At 40.6% G+C, this 22,779-nt stretch overlaps 1 protein-coding gene across 4 annotated transcripts in view; it reads left to right on the plus strand.

Annotated features, from left to right (window-relative positions):
• The window catches only part of MYO1B (myosin IB), a 179,711-nt gene that overhangs the window by 50,072 nt on the left and 106,860 nt on the right, over window positions 1-22,779 (plus strand). For all 4 annotated transcript variants that reach the window (XM_037912508.2, XM_037912505.2, XM_037912507.2 and 1 more), the window contains exon 3: window positions 1,273-1,388. In XM_037912508.2, the coding sequence (XP_037768436.1) occupies window positions 1,273-1,388 (116 nt within the window). The remainder of the gene's footprint in view (window positions 1-1,272; window positions 1,389-22,779) is intronic.

Raw genomic sequence — 22,779 nt, forward strand, 5'->3', positions numbered from 1 at the left:
TCAGGGTAGCAGCAGTGGAGATATATGGCTGAATAATGCAGGGTACCAGTCTGCCTGAAACCTGTGGTACCGTGGCTACGTCACTATTTATACTTGTGGTAGCTTGATGAAAGCTAGCACGAGTTTGTGTACGTGAGCAGGAGAATCACACCCCTTGCTCCTAGCGTAGACATAGCGCAAGGGTTTGAAGTTAAGCTCTTTCACAGCTATAGGAGTACCATAGAGCTGTAGCTCTGCTGATACAGTTTTGCTGTAGACTTTAGTCCTGAGGAGAGTTTAAAGCTCTTGAGGAGTTTGTGTATGGTTAAGGTAAGGGCTCCTAAGGACTGGACTCCCAGAGTTTGAGTTCCGGTCTCCATTTCAAACTGAATTGGTATCACCCAACCTGTTGGATAATCTGGCTTCTGCCATGTGCTATGTCATTTAAGCAGTATTAACATTGGAAATATTGGTAAGTAGCTGATCTGAAACACTTAGTGGAAACCTTTTGATACTCTGATCTTTAAATAATGTTTGTGTAGCTTTAGTGTGTGTTTGTTCTGTGGGCAGAACATCATAAAGTATTAATGAACAATGAGTAATTTCTGTTTTGTACATCATGTAACAAAGTGCTCATTGTTTTATGCCATCTTCACTTTATGTGCACTCACATACATAATGGAGAAATTTGCTAACCGATGCACCTTATTAATAAGGCTTTCTATTAATGAAAAAAAAGTTAAATAATTACTTTGAGCTTGGCTTATTGGACTGAAAAATTAAACTAAATTGTCTTGTGTTCTGTTTAAATATTGAAGACTAGTTGGAATTGTGTAACATTTAAACATTGTTTAGGAAAATATATAGAACTAGTTCATTTTGATTTTATATAAACACACCGTTCCCTTATGCAGAGCAGCAGATCCCTGATAATTCTTTCAAAAATTAATCCCCACTTAGTTAAACTAGGAGCAGTCTGCCTGTACAATGTAGAAGGAGCTGCTTAAAGAGTCTGCCAGTATTGTTGTTTTTATTATTTTTATCTCTGTAGTACCTAAGAGCCCTTAACTGAGAGAGATGTTGAGGGGCTTTTAATATATAAATGCATGTTTTGAATGTATTCATTTAAAAAATGTTGTTTTTTTCCTCAGCAAATGTTGAATGTTTTCCTGACATATAGAACTGAAGAATTAAATATAAAAGCAAAAATGGATTTTTTTAAAGGATGGGTCATAATAAAATCTCACTTTTGAGTATTAAAACACTGTATTCTGCATTATTTTTCTCCTACAGACATACATTGGCAGTGTGGTTGTATCAATAAACCCATATAGATCGCTACCCATTTATTCACCAGAGAAAGTTGAAGAATACAGGAACAGAAACTTTTATGAACTCAGTCCTCACATGTAAGTATAGTGCAGAAGTTTTAGGTTTCCACTCTACTTTGAAACAGATGGGGCCAGCTGTCTTCCTTATGTCATAGAAGATGTTTTTTATCTGCTCTGGATTTTATGAGCTCAAAGTATGCAAAGTTTAATTGTAGATTTTTATTTTAAGAGAAAAGTTGAAATATTTCATTTAGTGCCTATTTCTGCATTTCATATTTAGGTTCTTAAACGGTATATGGGGGGAAGTTTCTTTCTGGTAATTGTGCAGTGGTAACCTCTGTTACAACATTGTGAAACAAATAAAACCACAGAGGCCCCTAAATGTTAAATATTTTCCAGTAATAAGTTAACTTAATACTATTGATGTACAATGGAAGCATTTAAAGTTCTGTTGTGTGGAGAGATTAGTAGTTTTACCAGTACTCCTTGTTTTGAGTGTAGCAAATGTCACTTAGAGCAGAGGGAGCTTTCAGAATGGAAGAAACTTTTTATAACCACTCATGTCCGTAATTCAAGTAAACTGTATTTACTTTCATGAGTCTCTGCAGCATTGAGCCTGTATTTTGGAAAATGACACACATCTGTGGCCAAAAAGAGGTGAGGAGAAGGAAAGACACAAATATAGTAAGGCTTTACTTTGATGTTGTTTACAGCTTTACCTTAATCTTAAAATTTTCTCTCAGAGGCAAGATTTGGGGGTTTGATTTTTTCCTTTTCATGTGTATGTATGTGAAACAGAATTAAAATCTTACTAGAACATTTCAGTTGTCACACTTTTTCCTTCTTTTTATATAACGGAAACATTAAGGCTAAAATACAGCATTTGAAAGTATGAAAATGAATAGTTAGAGGCCTGTTTTATTTTGGTTTGCGTTCACCTTTTGTAATTCCTTGGTGGAAGTTGCAGTAGGTTTTAAGGCCTTGTCTTTATTGTGTTTTGAATGTGATTATGAAGAAATAAGTTAGTTGGTGCAGATCTGACTAGTCCTTCTCAATTAAGACACACCATGTTCGGCATCCCGCAATTAAATGTGGTTAAATCCTGCACCCGTACTCTTATGTGCTGGGATAAGGAATTAATGCCAGTTAGCAGACATTATATAGAACACAATTTATCCTGGTCAACAAGATGTCAGCAGCTAGCTTGATTGTTTAAATGTTAAAGCAAGATAAAATATTGTCATGTGAACAAGGTATAATAACTCAGCCTTCCCCCGCCCCACCTTAGTTCTTGACAAAAGTGAGGTAGATGAGATTTCAGCCTATTGTGATATTGTACTAGAAAGCTGATCAATTTGCAGTTTGATACTTAAGGGGAGCTGCTGGGTGTGCAGTGCTTTTGAAAATCAGGCCACTCTGGGTGCCTAAATATGAACTTAAACAAAACTTTAGGCACCTTATTTTGAAAATCTTGGTTTTAGTTTTTAGAACACATTTTAAAACTTTGACGTGGAAATAGTACTGTATACTGTTTTGTTCTGAAGTGATAAAGACCATATATGTTTGTTTGACATGCAAACTAACCTAATAATCGAATCAAATATTCTGCTCTCAGTTTGGAACCTCCTTGGACCCGAACTGTTTGACTGACTAAAGCCATGTGTACGCTATGGGGACTATAGTGGCCCAGCTACAGCCCAGTAGCTGTGCTGGCATAACTCTGTAGTGTAGACACAGCCTACAGGGATAGAAGGGTGTTTTTCATCTCTGTGGGAACACCACCTCCCCGATCGATGGAAACTAGGTCAACACAAGTATTCTTCCATCGACCTAGCTGTGTCTACACTGGGGATTAGGTTGGGATAGCTACGGTGCTCAAAGTGTGGATTTTTTATGCCCCTTAGTGCCATTGCTATGTTGTTTTTATGCCCTTGAGTGCCGTTGCTATGCTAAATTTTAAGTGCAGACCAGGTCTAAGTTTACAAACTTTGGAACAGTTGCATGCCAACAGAGCTTCTAATTCTGTTAATCCTTTGAGCTGAGGCATGGAGAAGGGAATAACTCCTCAAGCTTGCTCTGCATTCTGAAAAATAGGACTATGTACTAGGTCCTATTTAGAATACAATGAATCTTATATTTCAGGCCCCATCTGTTCTTGGGAGATAGCTTTACACAAATAGGTTTTATTTAAAACAAACAAAAAGCCACTACTTCCTGAAAGCCCACTCTCTCTGCAATGCCTAATCAAGTCAATCTCAAATGTATGCAGAAGTTCTATCCTGGTTAGAGAAATGCTCACCTGTCAACTTTCAGAAGGCAATGAGTTTCAGGATAATAGGGGTGGTTATGAATGGTTTAAAATGGAAAATACAGAAGGGAGTAGTAACTTGAAACACTGACAAGAAAATATTGGCAAATTATATTCAATGTGAAAAGGCATAATCAAATGGTCAACTGTTGACTTAGGGCAATAATTTCTGGAATGTAAACACTTTAAATCCACTTACTAGCAATAGACTGAGGTGAAAGAGCACTGAACATGAGCTAATGCCAGTGGAATGTTAATTTTGTAATGTTAAGATTTTCATTGCAACTTTTGATGCAGTGCCAACTAATGATAAGTAAAATCATAATTTGCCTTGAACAGATGATGTGTGTCCAAATATTTGCCTTACTTGTTTCCTCTCCTATATAAAAATTACATTTTGCCGCTCTTGTTACACAATTTTTTAAGTGTGTCACAGAGGATTATACTGAAAATTGTCTGTGCTGCATATCAGATGGTTTCTTTTCAAACTGAGGAAACGCCAAATATTTTACTAGATTGTAGACCAGGTGCGGGCAAACTTTTTGGCCTGAGAGCCACATCAGGTTTCCAAAATTGTATGGAGGGCTGGTTAGGGGAGGCTGTGTCTCCCCAAACAGCCAGGTGTGGCCCAGCCCCGCCTCCTATCCAACCCCGCTATCCCCTGACGGCTCCCCCGGGACTCATACCCCATCCACCACCCCCGGACCTCCCACCTCTGGCTGCCCCCTGCCACCCCATCCAACCCCCCCGCCCCGTTCCTGACTGCCCCCCTCCCCCGGGACCCCTGCCCCATCCAACCCCCTGTTCCCTGCCCTCTGACTGCCCCGACCCCTATCCACACCCCTGACCACAGCCCACGAACTCCCCTGCCCTCTATCCAACCCACCCTGCCCCATTACCGCACTGCCTGGAGCACTGGTGGCTGGTAGTGCTACAGCCACGCCGGCCAGAGCATGGGGTCAGGCTGTGGCTCTGCAACTCTGTTGCCCGGCTGCCCAGAGCATTGCGCTGGTGGCGCACTGAGGGTACGGGGGAGGGGGAACAGTAGGGGAGGGGCTGGGGACTAGCCTCCCAGGCCAGGAACTGAGGGACCCGGCAGGAGGCCGTAGTTTGCCCACCTCTATTGTAGACACATTAGGTAGACACGGTCACTTTGTGCTTTGTACTGGTAGCCTGCTTGTCAGGAGAACTGAATATATGATTCCTTTTAAATATGGTGATTGTATTATAATGAGAACTGTAAAACGCTGTCATAACTTGTTAAAATGGTGGAGTTCTGACCAGTTTTATGGAGTCCGTTTTGGAATTGTAGACACAAAGAATAAATGTTTAAATGTAAGGTTAACTATTGTTAATACCTTTTTCTCTTCTTCAGGTCACTCTTTGTATCTTAAACAAATTTTCCTCCCTATAATGTATTGTCATTTAAACATGGCTAGGGTTCCAGGGCTTTTGGCAGATCAAAACCAACCATTCACTGTGCCTGGAACTGATACTTAAATATTGATATACAGTGGAAACCAGATCAGTTGTAGGATGTTGTGCTGCTGCTGTTGTGGCAAGGAATAAACTAGGCACAACACAGAAGAAACAGAAAGACCATTGCTAGGTGCTCACGTACCACACTTATGGGTGTGAAGTGAGAATTTAAGGAGAGCAGAATGACAGTTTCTATCTCAAAGAGTTTGTAGTCTCATTTTAGAATTGATTCCAGTTTAAAAGTAACTGACAACTTTTAAAAGAAATGTGTTTAGGCATAGAATGGGCAGATTCCATGGTAATTTCCCTGTATAATTTGGTAGATATCCTTCAGTCTTCAGGTGTTTTTTCGGTCCTGGAACTCTGAGGAGGAGACGCTATCCGGAGGGTTTCAGTGTGTGGTATTTCTTCTGATGTGGACAAATACTGATTAGTTGAGACCTACAGACTCGTTTTCCTTTGACATTTAAAAGACGATTGAACTGTGGCTTCATGGATTAATCCTCTGCACAGTTTAATTGCCCTGTTTTGGAAAAGACTTTGCAGCCTCAGTTTGATTCAGTTCAATTTCAACAAAGTTCTTCTGGAAGCTATAGAGATACGTTTATGAAAGATTGTGATGTGGAGATGCTCCCTTGTAAGGGACTGTGTTGTGAGTGGGGGAGGGAGGGGTTGGGAACACCGCATGGCTGCGTGCAGCAGATTACCAAAGCTCTTCAGTTTGTTTGATTAAAGTTTTATTCCTTTCTCATTCACTGGTTTGTTTAATGAACCTCAAGATCTTTACATGGTGTCAGAAGTGCTGAATGAGAAGGAAACTGCAGTCATTTTGAAGTTAACTCCTGTGTTTGCAACTGAAAACAGAGACAAAGGGAGGCACCAGAGAAGCACATGGAGGATGGCACAGAGGCTTTTGCATGTATTTGGTGAGCACAATAGTAGCTTGACTAGCCAAAAATGGATGTGTTGCAACCTCCATCCAGTCTGCAATTGTCAGGCAGTGTTGCAGAGAACTGGAAAAAAGTTCAGACAGAGATTTGAATTGTATTTAGCGGCCATAGGGACAGAGGAGAAAAATGATGAAGCAAAATCATTTATCTTTTTGCATGTTGTTGGGGAAGAAGCATTGGATATTTATAACAACTTTAAGTTTGAGGAAGGTGGAAGCATGAAGTTAAGTAAAATACTGACTAAATTTGAGAAGTATTGCATGCCAAAAAGCAGCAAAACCTTTGAGAGACGCACATTTTTTACATGCATGCAAAAAACTGATGACATGGTAGGGCAATATGTCACAGAATTAAGGAAACTCAGTAAAACTTGTGACTTTGGTGAGCTGACAGAGTCTCTGGTTAGAGATAGAATCATTTGTGGCATTAAAGACTATGTGTTAGAGAGACTGCTCTGTGAAAGAGACTTAACTTTAGAAAAAGCTCTCCAAATATGCAGGGCTGCAGAAACTGTGAAAGCACAAGCCAAAGAGCTGGACTCACCACAAGGGGTTATTCATGTACTGAGTACAAAAGAATATAGCCAGAGTAGGTCAAATCAAAGAGTGGAACCACTCGTTATGAAAACTACTGCTGGGGGAAGACTGGGTACAGACAATCATGTAGAAGGTGTAGATCGCAGCCTGGCCCCAAACAGTGTGATATCTTTGGGAAACTCTCTCATAAATGAAGGAAAAATAATTATTTTGCAAAATGCTGCAGATCCCAAATGCAGAAAAGTCAAGTGTATTTAGTTAAAGACAATCTGGTTGAGGAGTTTTTCATAGATGCATTGGCATCTAGCAAGCCTGATGAGAGGGACTGGATACTATTATTCCACTGAAACTGGACATAGGAGCTCATGTTAATATTCTGTCTGAACAAGATAATGAGACTGAAAATAAGACCAAAACCGGGGCTAACAAAAGTAAAAGAAATTGGTTATTCTGGAACAAATATACCAGTGAAGGGGAGGCGCATTGCTAACATCAACCATAAAAACACCATGAACAGGCTCCCATTCATTGTAGTGTCAAAAGAGGTGACACCAGTTTTAGGACTGGCTGCATGTGATAAACTCAGTCTGGTAAAATGGGTGCTCTTGCTACAAGATCATACTGAACCTGGCTATGAGGCACTCTTTAAGGAATATCATGACCTGTTTCAAGGGTTGGATTGCTTGCAGAGTGAACATATAATCCAGATAAACAAGCAGGTCCCTCCAGTTATCCATCCATGTAGAAAGGTGCTATTTGCACTTCATGATAAATTCAAGGCTGAGCTTGCAAGTATGGAAGCAACGCAAGTAATACAAAAAATTGAGGCGCCAACAGAATAGGTGAGCTCCCTTGTTGTGGAGAAAAGTAACAGCCAGCTACACATATGCTTAGATCCCAGGGACCTCAGCATTGCTATAAAAAGAGAACATTTCAAACTACCAACCAGATAAGAGATTTTGGCTCAATTTGCAAATTTTGGGGGGACATTATTTCCAAAGAAGGTATAAAACCTGATAAGATTTCAGCCATTGAAATTATGCCACGTCCCCAGTCAAAGAAAGATGTCCAGTGGTTCCTGGAAATGTTTAATTATCTTGGAAAATTCATACCTAATCTATCTACCAAAGCAGTAGCATTAAGAAAACTCCTAGAAAATAAAAGTGAATGGTATTGGGGTGCAGAACAGGAGGAATCATTGGAAAGTTTAAAACAACAACTGATACAAGAACCAGTGTTGAAGTTCTATGTACCAGGAAGGCACATTAAAATCTTGGCGGATGCTTAACAGTCTGGGTTAGGTGCAGTGATTTTACAGAAGCATGAGGATTTGTTGCAGCCACCGGCATATGCATCCAAATCACTGACTGAGGCACAAACCAGATACGCACAGATTGAAAAGGAGCTTGTAGGAATATTGTTTGCCTGTGAGAGATTCAGTATATTTATGGACAGACAGTGGAAGTTGAAACGGATCACAAGCCCCAGGTAGCATTATTTAGCAAACTGCTAAATGATTGTAGCGTAAGGATTCAAGAGTGTGATGATAAATCTGCAAAAGTATGATTTGGTTGTGACCTACACACCCAGTAAATACATGTTCATTGCAGATGCATTTTCCAGAGCAGTGACTCCCACGAAACCAGAGAAGAGTTTAGACACAGAGATGCAAGACTAGGTAGATCTGATTCTAAAGTCAATTCCCATAGTCAACAGGAAACTATAACAAATAAGAAAGGGAACGGAGAAAGATGAATTGTTGGGGATCCTTAAAGTAGTAGTAATTAAAGGGTGGCCTGAAGAAATAAGCAGTTACTGTCCAAGTATAAGAGACTATTTGAACTGCGGACATGAACTTACTGAGATAGATGGGGTGATTTTTCAAGGGCAGTAAGGTTGTAACTCCAACGAGCCTCCGAAAAGAAATGCTACAGAAGATCTACAAGGGTCATTTAGGAATAGAGAAGTGCAAACAAGGAGCACAAGAGGTGCTATATTGGCCGCGGATCAATCGCAACATCACTAATGTGGTAGGAAACTACTTTTTATGCTTGAAATACAAGACATGCCAACAAGCAGAGCCACTGAGACCTCATCCAGTTCCACAAAGGCCTTGTGAGAATGTTGGCACTGATTTATTTACCTGGCAATCAAAGGATTATTTAAATCACAAATGATTATTCTCTGTATCCAGAAATTTGCACAGTACTAATAGGAAATCAGTGATAGCCAGCCTGAAGGGAATCTTCTTCAGACATGGAATTCCAGATGAAGTCTTCAGCAATAATGGGCCACAATTTTCCAGTGCAGGTTTTAGGCAATTTGCCATAGATTGGGATTTTCATCACAAAACATCAAATCCAAATTACCCTTAATCAAATGGACTTGTGCAAAGGTCTATATGGACAGTAAAGAACCTTATGAAAAAGACAGTGACAGTGGGGGTGATTTGTATAAAGCTTTATTGGTTTACTCAAGTACACCTCTGGAGAATGGCTTTTCTCCAGCTCAGCTGTTAATGGAAAGAAAGATCAGATGTAATTTACCAATTACCTGATGAAATCTCATAAAAATGCAACGATACATTAGATGAAAGAAAATCCAAAATGGAAGCAGAAATATTATTTTGACTAAAGGGCCTGTGATCTTCCATCTCTTAACCCAGGTGATAGTGTGCCTGAGGAATCACACCTCTAATACTTGGGGCCAAAGAGATACCATAAAGAACAGCTGCATCCAAGGTCTTATGTAGTACAGACAGACCTTTCAATTCAACATCATTGAAAGGATCTACAAATATTTGCAGAAAGTTCCAACACATTGCCCGCTGATATGAACTCTGACATTTCCCATCCGACTGATCCTTTATCATCAATGCACAAAGGAGAAACTGTCAAGGAACAAGAGAACAACATAGGGAAGGTCTACACTAAAGCTTAAGTTGGTCTAACTTACGTTGCTCAGGGGTGTGAAAAAGACACCCCTCTGAGTGATGCAAGTTACAGCAACCTAAGCACTGTCCCCACCAGCGCTATATCAGTGGGAGTCGCTCTCCGGCTGACCTAGCTTCTGCTTCTCATGGAGGTGAAGTAATTATGCCAATGGGAGAGCGCTCCCCCATCAGCATAGAGCATCTTCATCAGATGCGCTACAGCAGCACAGCTGCATCGGTGTAGCGCTTCTAGTGTAGACCTGCCCTCAGACTCTAATGAAAGGCTGATACTGAGAGGATCAGAGTGGGAGATTTAAAAATCCTGAAAGACTTATAGAGACTTGTTAAACTGCCTGGAGAAGGGATATTTGAGGAAAGTAAGTGATAAAGACTCATTCCAGAGTGATGTGCTGGTAACCTCTCCTCTCTAGGTAGTTGATACATTGGGTTTATAGAAATGTACTAGATGGTTTGAGAATTTAATGTATGTTTTATTAGTTGTTAACTGTTTATATAAGAGTTAATTCGTTTTCTTTAAGGGGGAAGAAGTAGAGATACATTTATGAAAGATTGTGATTTGGAGATGCTCCCTTATAAGGGATTGTGTTGAGTGTGGGAATTTGGAGGGATGTGCCCTGATGGCAAGGGTTGGAAACACCATATGGCTGCATGCAGCAGTTCACCAGAGACATTCTCCAGTTTGTTTGATTAAAGTTTTATTCCTTTCTCATTCGCTAGTTTGTTATTTAATGAACCCCAGGATCGTTACAGAAATCAGCCAGGGTTCCGACAAAACCTTTCCATTGGAAACCTGCCTGTTTTCCTGCCAACTTGCCTGCTCAACTCCTCAGCAGTGCAAGCTCCCTGGGTCCAGGTCTCTGGGGCAGCTTGCCATGCAGCCTGTCTCGCATTCAGGATTACAGGGCTTCCAAGACCCGCAGCTGCAGGCCAGTCCCACCGAGTGGATTTTTCCCAGAGACAGGACTACATTCACTTTTGTGGAGAACTTCAGCATGTTTGGGTTTTGTGCTGAATTGGAATGAAACCAAGTTCTGAAATATTGAAATCCTACATGAAATGGAATTACCTCTTTCCACCCAGCTCTAGTAACTACCCAGAGGCGTTATCCTATTCATATCCTCTACATCCCCAGATGTATCCTATTCTCTGCCTGTGCTGAAAGTGCACACAGGATTTTGGATGGGAAGAATCTTGGTTGAAGCCTTGCAGATTTTCCAGTAGTACAGCAGTTCTGATGAGTAAAACTAAAGCACGCTCAGAATGAGTGTGTGTAACCAACAGATTTAACTGTCATCACCTGAGTGATCTGAAGGCAGTTCACACCTCACTGTTTCAAGCTGTCTGAAGGCTTTTGGGTGACAGCACAGTGTTAACCTACTAAGCCCTGGCTACACTACAGAATTACTTTGGTATAACTACATCGCTCAGGGGTGAGAATAATCCACACCCCTGAGCGACATAGTTATACCAACCTAAGAGCTGGTGTGGACAGTGCTGTTACCCTCCGGCAGAGCTACTGCCTCTTGTGGAGGTGGATTATCTAGGCCCATGTGAGAAATGATGGATGTGCAAACTTGCCAATATTTCTTTAACCCTAATCAGAAAAGCTTACTAAAGGGCAAAAGGGTAGTGCAGTCTCCTTGGCTTCTCTGCATAAAACAGCCTATAAGAGTAACAGTTTCAGTGGTGTTATTTAATGCTAATTGTAGAGATTTTTTTTTTGGTGTTTGACAGTTGTCCACTAGAAACTGGAATGAGACCACAAACACATTTCACACAGGCTACTGAGGCTATCTACACTGCAATAACTTGCATGGTGACCGGTTTCTGAGTGATATTTGTGTTCGTCTCCTCATTGTTTTTACTGCAATAACTGAGTCTCAGAGCCCGGGTCAATTGCCTTGGGCTGCAGAGCTAAAAATTGCAGTGTAGATGTTCGGGCTGAGACCTACTCCTCTATCGGGGTTTCAGAGCCTGGGTGACAGCCCAAGCCTGAATGTCTACACTGCAATATTTAGTCCTTTAGCCTGAGCCCTGCAAGCCTGAGTCAGCTGATCCTTTGTCAGGTCAGACATACCCCAAATGGATGGAGTAGCAATTTCTGTTCACAGACATGACATGGGGATAAATTTAAACTAGTGATTTTTGGAGTGAACAAATTGGCTCTAACTGTTCACACCTCCCCATGTGTGTTTGGGTGGTCATAACACCTTTTTAACATGCTAGCCTTCAAGGCCCATCATGGAATCTTTGTTTTTTGTTAGGAATGTGTGTGAGGCTGTTAAATAGGGTTTGGATGGGATTGATCAATGGATTTCTTAAAAAATTGCTATTTAATTATTTCTAACCTTGCCCACATTCTGTCGTCTTTGTCTGGTCCCTTGATCTTCAGATATGTCCTTAGTTTTGTGGGGCACAACATGCCATTGCAGTGAATTCTTGAATGCAGTGTGGAAGTGCTTGTTTGTTCTGTTCTCTCTCTGCTAGTCTGCTCATTCAGCTCAGGCAATTAATTGGCACTTTACTCACCCAGAGAAGAACTTGGTAAGTGATAGAAATGACATAAAAAAACAAGGAGTACTTGTTGCACCTTGGAGACTAACACATTTATTTGGACATAAGCTTTTATGGGCTAATATCCACTTAATCGGATGCATGCAGTGGAAAATACAGTAGGAATACACACACACACACACACACACACACACACACACACACACACACACACACACACACACACACACACACACACACACACACACACACACACACACACACACACAGAAAAAATGGGTGTTGCCATACCGACTGTAATGAGACCAATTAATTAAGGTGGGCTATTATCAGCAGGAGAAAAAAACCTTTTGTAGTGATAATTATGATGACCCATTTCAAACAGTTGACAAGAAGGTCTGAGTAACACTAGGGGGAAAAAAATCAGCAAGGGGTTTTCTGGAAGATCACCAATGGATTGTAGTTTCCTCCAGAAGTCAGTCGTGTCTCGAAGATAGCTTGGAGTGCTGGTAGCGTAGGGCCTGAGGAGAAAGTCTACATAGCCAGACAATCCTGCTGTCAGGGTGCCAATGCCTGAGATGATGGGGTGTCCAGGATTTCCAGGTTTATGGATCTTCGGTAGCAGGCAGAATACCCCTGGTCGTGGTTCTAGAGGTGTGTCTGTGCGGATTTGTTCCTGTGCTTTTTCAGGGAGTTTCTTGAGCAAATGGTGTAGTTTCTTTTGAAAACCCTCAGTGGGATCAGAGGGTAATGGCTTGTAGAATGTGGTGTTAGAGAGCTGCCTTGCCACAAGTACTCCTTGTTGTTTTTTTTTTTTGCTGATACAGACTAACACGGCTACCACTCTGAAACCTGTAACCATGCAAAGAAATGACATAGAAGCATACTGTGTCTTCCTGTAGTGAAAGCTGCAGGAGCCAGATGGCCCGGGGCAGAGTGTGCCGAGTTTCCAATGACTGCTTCTTAGGGGAGGTGTTTGGGGCAGGAGGGTAGTGGAGGAAGCAGGGGCTGCAGCCTCTGAGCCATTGGACTGTGTGGGTAAAGGTAACAGTCTCCTTAAGGAAATGTAGAGTAGATGCTCCCTGGTTCTACCTCCTGTCTTGGCCACAATCTCCTGAATATTAACAGAAGCCCATCTGCACTTTTGGAGAGTGGAGGAAGCATGGCCAGTGGCGTTGAAACAATTTTTATCGTGGAGGTGCTGAAAGCCATGGAACCAAACTGTAAACCGTGTATATGATGGAAACTACTTCAAGCCAGGGGGTGCTCCCGCACCCCCAGCACCCCAAGCATGGTTGCAGGCTCTGTTCCACTTCCCTCAGCGGCCGTAACCTTTGTGTCATGTTTATGCTTGTGTTCTCCCTCCCACTGGAAAGATTGTTCTTCCACGTTTTAGAAGAGGTGTGGCTTATTTTAAGATGAGTTGGTTGGTAGGGGAGACCAGCCTGATTTTACCTTTTTTCCCCCAACAAAAAAAGGTGGGAGCTGCACTGCGTAACAGTAAGTTACATGTCAGTAGTCCCCTAGTCCTGCCTTCTAGCTCCGTATGCATGTTCACTGAGAGTTGGCTGCATTTCTTGCCTATACTCTGAGAAGTTCAAAGTAGGGTTAGTAACTGAGATGTGTGCAAAGATATCTGTGTTGGTATCTGCGGACTTTTTTCAACAGAAGTTTTTTGTCAGACTACGTCAGGTTAGAGGGAATTATTTTATCTCCATATAATTCTTAAGTACTCGAGTAGTGCTATCAAGCTTCCAATCGATTGAAAAGTACAGCTGCTTGTTTAAAATTGGTGTTTAAAGAAAATTACTTCTGTATTCTCTGAGACAAAACAGTTTAAAATTAGTCGTTTTTGCCAAAACTTTCAGACACTGGTGCCTGGAGTTAGGTGTCTACATTCATATTTGGGTTCCTACATGAACCTGGAAATTGGTTTGCTTTTTTTTTTTTTTTAAATGCTGCGCACCCAGCAGCTCCTGTTGCTGTCAGTGGGATTTGTGGGAGCTCAGCACTTTTGAAAATCACCCTACTTTGATTTCGTACTCAAGTTTGAAAACATTGGCCCTGATGTGTCTTACATTTGTATGGGTGAACAAACGAATACCCCTTCCTGTTTGAAGAACCTTCACATTAGTATTTCTAATAAATATTTTTATTTGGATGGATCACCACAATGACAACTACTGTTGATAGTTGTGATGCTTTCTGTTTTCTCCCCTTTCAAGTCATAGCTGCTGAGAGCCAATGTAAGCAGCGAATATAAATGTTGTATTTGCTTCTGTTTTTTGCTGGCATTCCAAGATTGCATGTATTCAGAAACGCCAAGGCTACAGTAACTTTTTTTCCTCCTGGATTCAAAGCAAATATTTTTGTTCCAAGGACATGATAAAGGCCCAGCTGTGAAGGGCAATTGTTGCCTGTACATTTAAAGTTAATGTTCTTCCTATAAATACCATGCTGTTTAGTTTTTTAGGACAGAATGTAATTGGTCTTGTTCCTCACAAGTGGGGGATGGTACAGTATACACCATAGTTTATAGTCTTCTCCTCCTGTGCTCTAGTACAGTTTCCAGTCCTACAGCCCTGTTTTACATTCACTGTTTTCATGGCAGCTAATGGCATTAAAGGCCACAACAGGAGCAGAGAGGGAGGGGGAGAGCTGCTCATCTTTGCCCCACAACTCCAGATCACTACTGTCTGATATCCTTAATGGATTTCCCCTTTCAGATTAATCATGCCTTCTTGAGATGTGGATGCAGGGATATAGCCATATGGTATCATGATGGGTGGCACATTTCTATTAATATCCTCACTAGGCAGTGAAATTTCTCAACAAACATACATTAACTATGTGATCTGTAGATAGCCAATTTGCTATGCCATGTATGAAGTGCATATTTGTTTTACATTTTCAATGTGTTTTGGCTACCATTCATAGTTTGAGATTAGCCAGATTCTTTATTCCATTATGACCCCCCCCCGCCCCCCCAAAAAACAAACCAGAAAACCCTACTCACCTCTTATGTGACAGGTAACATGTTACTTGTAATTATGCAACAAACTTTCTTTTGTTTAATGGCATATAAATGCAGAAGTAAAAAATATATCTAGGTCAAGCCTAACCAACGTTCGTATTTATGGAATTCCCATTTAAAAAAAATCTTTATGCTGGAATTAAGGTTGAGAATATGTATCAGTGACCTCAGAGTTGTTAAACGTACACCCCTAATGAGTATTGTCACTATCGGGAAAACAGGTCTTAAATTCTGTCCTTCTAGCAGTTTAATGTTAAATTGAAAAGAAACCCAAATATTTGAAAGCTCAGTTTAAAGCATCTAGACAAACATAACTGCTTCTATTATGATGCCTTAATGAAAAACAAATTCTGAAACACCCTTATCCATCTGTTATGATGTGGTGTCATTTAGTGAACACATGGACTAGAATGCCTTACTCTTAACTGTATGGTGGCTGCACCAAGCCCATCTTTCTTTATGAACACAGTCCATAGAAAAAGACTTCTATGAATTTCTAATTAAACAAATAATGTATTGAAGGCAGCCATTCCCCCTCTTCTTTAAGATTCCATGTGCCTCAAGCTGTCCAAGTGTATTTAGTCACAAAGTTGGTATATCTATGTGTAATCCTTCTGCCAGGTGGCATAGGCTCAGACTTCCCAACTTTTTTGTGGGTGCTCGACCTCTGGCCACGCCCCCACTCCACCCCTTCCCCAAAGTCTCTGCCCCTTCCCTGCCTCCATTCCAACCCCTTCCCCAGAGTCCCCGCCCCAACTCTACCCCCTCCCTGCCCAGGCCCTGCCTTTTCCCTGCCTCCTTCCCTGAGTGTGCCACGTTCCCGCTCCTCCCCTCCATCCTGGAGTGTGCTAATGCTGCCAAACAGCTGTTTGGCAGCGGCCAGACGGGAAATGCTGGGAGAGAGGTGGAGGAACAGGGACGTGGCACACTCAGGGCGGGAGGAGGAGGTGGGGCAGGGAGGAGGGGAACTTGGCTGCTGGTGGGTGCAGAGCATCCACTAATTTTTCCCCGTGGGTGTTCCAGCCCCAGAGCACCCACGGAGTCGGCGCCTATGCCAGGTGGTGTAGGCAGCAAAAAGGCCCAGTTCAATTTTCTAGGTGTTTCTTTAAAGACTTAACTAACACAGATTCAAACCCCCACCCTGAAACCTGTGAAACTATATAGACCAGCTTGGGCATTTCCCTGGTTGGCAATTTTTCTCCACTCACAAATGCTGAGTCCAGGGGTTATGACAAAGAGAAATTTATTGGGGAGGAACATGACAGAATGAATTTGGGAAAACCAGCAATTTACAAATTCTATGCTGTAAGACTGCCACCCCACAGGGTGTCTTAACAGTAATCCCAAATTCATTCTCCTTTGGCCATTGGCAGTGACTGATGTGTTCTGCTCACTTCCCTCCTCTCCAGCTCCCCACTCATGGTTAGTTGTGGGTTGGAGAAGTCCAAGGATTCTTGAAGGACAGTGCTGCCTGGGCTGTTCTGGGGGCTTGACAACCTGATCCAGCTGGCATGACTTTTCTTTAATTGCTGGGTAGGGAGGTCCGCACCAACATCCCTGGGTAGGCTGCTGCTTGCACGCGCGCGCTCTCTCTCTCTCTGGCTTCACCACTTCTCTGTGTCATACCCTCAAAGGTGTCGCTGTTTCTGAGCTCTGTCTCACCTTTGAGAAGCTGCTGCTGGTACTCTGTGCCATCCATTGCCTTGTATTGTCTGCCTCTGCGGCTCTGTGCTGCCCACTGCCAACAGTTTGCTCTGACCGCTGTTCAGCAATCTCAGCTCAGGTCTTGGGGAGGATGGTGGTTTCCAGAACCATTTGACAGAGTCCTCACCACCAGAGGTTGAAAATGAGAGCCTTTTCCCCTTTTCTCCCCCTTCTCTCGTTCTATTCAGATTTCCCAGTGCTCTGTGGGTTTTAGGCTATTGATAATCCACCTAGGAGCTATATCGCTACATTTTATTTAAATTTAAGACATCTGCCTCACTAGATTGCAGACTTGTTAAACTCCTTTGGGGAAAAGAGAGCTGTGGGAAGATGGGAGAGTTGTGTTGACTTGACAACTGTATCAGAATAGCAGCTCTTCAGAATTTGAGATGTTAGTGCCCATAGATTTTGGACATCTAAAAACCCTTAGAATAAATTTGTAATCCAAAATTAACCCATTTTACACAGTGGACAGATATGAAGGGGAATGGGAGGCTTGGGCGCAAAGTTAAAGTTTGGGTGCCGTAACTGTGCCTTTCTCCACTTGTAGATGTAAAATAGTTGACATGACATATTTGATTATTTGAAGAGAATTCAAGAAGTGACTCAAGAGCTTCTCCAAGACTTGATCGAGATGTAAATTAGGATTTCTTTTGCATGTAGCAGTAAATTCGCTTTCAAATCTTGAGCAGGAATTGTGTTAACTGAATCTTGGAAAGCATATAATGCAAACTTTCCATCCCAACAATCAAACAGCTATTGGCAGTGAATATTATAATCTTAGTAAAATGAAAAATAGTTGCTGGTTTGTCATTGGTATTTGAGAGCACACATAGACAGTGTTTTAAAAATGTAATAACACAGGAATTGATGCACAAGAGGATGTGCGGTTTTTGAGAGGCAGAGGAAAATATGCATCCAGTGTCCAAAGAGTACAGCTTTCTGGAAACCAGGCATACAGAATGGGTTTCCATTTCAAATTTAAACATTTTAAAAAGCATCTGAATTTTAAAAATGGTTGTGGAATTGAATTTGTAAAGATTTTGTTGTCAGTAGAAAACAATAGAGGCCACAGGATTCTGAAGTCTTCATTGTGTTCACGAGAATAGGCCACTCAGCAGCTACTCCATAGTTTTGTCTACACTTGTCTTTTCCAGCAACTATGGAGTGCATTTGTGCTGTCAATATTTTATAAATGCTAGTGTATACAGGACTTGGCCTTTTTAGCACAGTGTTATGTAAACACAGTGCCTGCCTGCATGGTAGGTTGCTAAAGATCCATCTGTGGAGACCAAAACAAATGAACAAACAAAATTACTGAGTCTAGAGATTGTGTTATAACAGAGTTTGGTCTTGTCTGTGAAGATGGAATGAAAACACAATCCATCAATTTGGTGGTTATGCATATGCAGATAGCCTATTAGGTACATATATTTGAAATTCTGGCCTTTATGATGGACGTCAATTCTCACAAATTTAAATCTAATGGTGTTTGTTGTTAAAATGGTTTATAACTGAGATTCTAGACTAGCATTTGACTTGTACTCACAGCAGAGTTTAATACAGGAGAAATCTTTTAATATCATTTTTTTAAATCATTAATTGCTGCTTCAGATTAATCCATGGTTACTTCAAAAGACTTCTCTCCTAAATAGATTTGTAGGTCAAGTTAAAATCTGCCAAATTGAGCAAAGTCCCTGAAGGACTTGAGGCATTTTTTAGAACGGAGAATATATCTAGGGAATATATGTAACTTTTATGTTAGCTCCCACATACAGATCCATAGGAGACAATGGCTAGTGCTATAACCCTGAGTGTTGGGAGCCTGTTGGGTAATGCTGGGGTGCAGCAGAATCATCGTGTCTTTTTTTTAAATTGTATATATGGGGAATGTTTTAGGAACCACTGACTCCTTCAACACTGTTTGCTAATGCAGATATCGGCTACAAAGAGTTAATAAATCTGAGGCCTAATCTTCTATTTTTTAATTTTACAGTTAATATTAGGGTCTAGCACTATGCCTGAGCATTGCTCTTTCTCTTCAAAAGGGGCCAATGCTACAGTGGCGCAAATTGTAATGGGTGAGATTTTCAGAAGTGTTTGTCATTTATTTACAGTGGGGCTTGAACTCTTAAATCAGTTCAGCACTTCTGAAAATGTTACTTGACATATATGTACTTGATTATTGTGCAGTGAAGTCATCTTTACTCACAACACTTAAAAACATCCTTTCTAACTTTGACACAAAATAGTGCCATAATATAGTGGAATCCTTGAAAAGCTGTGTTTCACATTTGATGTGGTTTGTGCAGTTAGTGGCTAAGACAGGGGGGATTTATCAGTTGACATCACCATTGGTGCACATTCATTTTTGAAGGAGTGCGCTGGCAAAAAAAATCAGTGCAAGAATCAAGTGCATATATACCATGGAGGGTGTTTGACTGTGTTTCATTGTGCATATGACTCTCTTTTGTGTGGATCTAAAGAGTGCTCATCATTGACCAAAAACTCAATATACCCTAACTATGGAAATGTTAAAATCAAGATTCAATCTTTTTTATGCCTCTGGCATATCTCTAATTAGGTGGCCATATTTATATATGAAAAATACCCTCTTGATTCTTAATGAAATAGCTTGTAGCTTAGATCCCTATCAGAATAACTCATTCTTAGAAATATTTTCAAATGCTTACTCATGTCTTCTGTACACAGTTTACTGGTTCATTTGACTTTATCATCATATATGGATTATAAATCAAAAATATTGAAAATACTTTATTTAACTGTGACAACAATTTCTCTGTTCCCTTTTGCACATCAAGTTGAATGGGGTGGTCTGTATTCAGGGTGAGTATGGAGAACTCTGCTTTCAGGCTAGATTATTTTGTTAGACAGCCAAGATCTTTCTAAAAAGAACTTAATATCTTGGCTATTTGAAGATGTGTTTTGAGGCTACAGTAGTTTAAAGTAATGGTAGCACTTCTTGCCAGATCCCATTTCCTTGACTTTCCTGGAACCTAGAACATCTGGCTAGAGTTATTAACAGCTCTCAAGATTTTTAGGCAATAAGATGCTGAGCTATTCTTGATTCACACAGTCACATAAAGTAGACTCTCTCTATTTATTTATCTAACCTTTGAGAATTTCATGAATGAAATGGACAAATGATTAGAAACAAGGAACTGTAGCACAAACATACCTCAACTTTGACAATTTGTAATGTGATTTCCATAATGTAATAGTGAGTAAATGTTTTGCAGTATATTTGAAATAACAAAGCTTTAATAGACCTCCCAATATCTCTCTGCTGTTAAATCTGTACTAAAAGCAAGACCAGCTTGTTTTGTACTGTTATGCAAAGTGAAGTTCTTTTGTGTAAAGAATTGATTGACATTCTGATCAGTCTTGAAATTTAAAACAGTTCATGCAGCTTTTAAATATATATTTAATTCATTTTTATAAAATCTGCTTCAGTAGTTTCTATAGGATTTTCATGTCAAGGCATTTTATGAAAAATGAGCCTTTAAAAACAAAAATGAATGAGGAAGGTCAGGAGAATTAAAGCAGTGGTTTTGGTTTTTAAACCAAAACTGAAAGATAGGTGGGTAGTTTCTATATCAGTTTAAAAAAAAAAAAAGACACAGAGCCCAGCTTGCGCTTAGTGTATAGATGGATCAGTCTTTGCATCAAGCCTTTCCTAAACTGGCAATTTGTACTATTAAGGGCTGGGATCTCCCTTACAATTAAGAACAGCTGCCGTTTTCTTTCATTAAAAATGTCTCATTGTGTTTAATGGTCTCATTTTTTTTCTTGCAATTTATAACATGCAAACAGGGTGACCATCTGCTATCCTGGGAGCCTTTGACATGATTTTAAATAACAATATGACATAAATGAAACTGGCAGCAAACCCTTGGAATAATTCCATCTCCACTGCAACCTTACAGGCAAGACTTTCCCCATCAAATGTTTATCCTTCATATACCGCTTCCTACACTAGGCTCCATCTGATTTCTTCTCAACCGTCAGGATCTTATTTGAGTAATACAATTGTTTGGAAAAACACAGCCCTTCTTATGATATGGTAGGAATAAAAAGATGAACAATCTTCCAGTTTACTGTCACAGCAAACTCAGTACACTTGTTCACTTTTATATATTGGGTAAATAAGAGAGACAAATTTAGGATGTACAAATAGGGATTTAAGCTACCCAAAACCATTGAATTAAATTGCAGTGAGATAAGTTATTTTAAACCTACACTTTTCTTGTTTTGTTTTTGCATATTGAAGAAGGGATTTTTAGTTGTTAAACCCTGCAAATATCAAATCATTGTATCTTTAAGTAAAAGCAGGGAAGTTTCTGTGTTTTGCGGCGGGAGGAGGAGGAACAGAAAGTGTTTGATCATGAGATTGGATGTTTTTCATTTGTCAGATTCCTGCAAAAGACAGAGATGGCTGTCCTTAAGAGTGAGATTTACAGCCTCAAAGAGTGAGTTCCAAGTCCAAAGAGTGAGACTTTCCAGGTGGTGTATTAGGTCACTGCTTGAGACAGGGACTCTCATCTTTGGTCTTTGGCGACAGCCAGTAGTCCAGGTTTTTAATCCAACAAGCACTTAATAGTTTATTTTAAAATATACACTGCTTAATATTGCATATGAAACGCTTTATTTGCCAGAAGCTGGGAATGGGCAACATGGGATGGATTGCTTGATGATTACTTGTTCTGTTCCCTCTGAAGCACCTGGCATTGGCCACTGTCGGAAGACAGGATACTGGGTTAGATGGACCTTTGGTCTGACCCAGTATGGCTGTTCTTATGTTCTTACTTAAATGTCGTAATTCACTCTAAAGTCTAGGGCATGTGAGAATTCTATATTCAATCCAAACTAGTGGATTTTAATAAAAACAATTATTTGCTAGTTGGAACAAAAACCTGGATGTTTGGAGATCCCGGAGGACATGAATTTGTCCAGTGTGATTTAAATTTCGAACTGTATTTTGCAGAACCTGCAAACTTTTGACCAAGTCCTGCTTGTTTTTGGGTGGATTCTCTCTCCCTCCCCCCCCGCACTATCAAGCCCCTCCAGTTTGACATAGAAAAAGTCATTTCAGCTCTGAGAACTAACCTAAGAATTTCTACTATTTCACTACCTTTTTTCATCCCAAAATTGGGATACAAAGCTGAATTTTTGTGTGTGTGGAAATTCTGACAATTTGTGATTCAGAAATGGTGAAACATTTCATTTGATATTTTTGGCTGAAATAAGACATTTTGATGTTTCTGAAATTGAAATGTTTCATTTCCTTTTGTTGAATTGAACCAAAGCGCTTTGTTTACAATCAGATCAACATTAGATTGAATTTTTGTTGCCTTATGGTAATTGTAGTTCAGGCCTGCATTATCTTCCATGGGTGGGCTACGTGGAAGACTAAGTCTCCCACGATGCAATATGATCCAGCGGGGAGTCTCATGATTCTGGGTGCATTATGGGAGATGTACTCCAGCTAGGGAGCCTAGCTCATAGGAGAGAATGTGAACAATCATTCAGATGGAAAATTCCTGACCAGCTGCAGTTCTTGTTGTTCACATCACAAAAACTCACCACTCTATTTGGCATCTTTGTTGAGTCTCAGCAGAGAAGTCAAGGACTGGGTGGGCATAGTAACAGCTATCTTCTCCCTAGAAATGGTTCCTGTGGTTAGAGTTGAGGTTTACACACTGCTGTGTAAATACTTTACCAAAGACATATCATAGTTTTTCTAATGAATTGTTTTGCTTTTCTTCTTTTATATTTGGCAAAGTCCAGTGTTTCTTTATTTTTAGAGGTGCCACTAGGCAGAACTACAGAAGCTGCATGCTAAGAGTTGTCATTCTGCATCAGATGATGTAACTCTTATGGATATGTTCAGGGAACTGGGATTCACTCATGTTAAATCAGGCTCTTGTCCTTTGAGATGAAATCTTTACAGTGTGGTTGCACTCTGAAAAG

The sequence above is a fragment of the Chelonia mydas genome, chromosome 11 (genome assembly GCF_015237465.2).
Source record: "Chelonia mydas isolate rCheMyd1 chromosome 11, rCheMyd1.pri.v2, whole genome shotgun sequence".
NCBI lineage: Eukaryota > Metazoa > Chordata > Testudines > Cheloniidae > Chelonia > Chelonia mydas.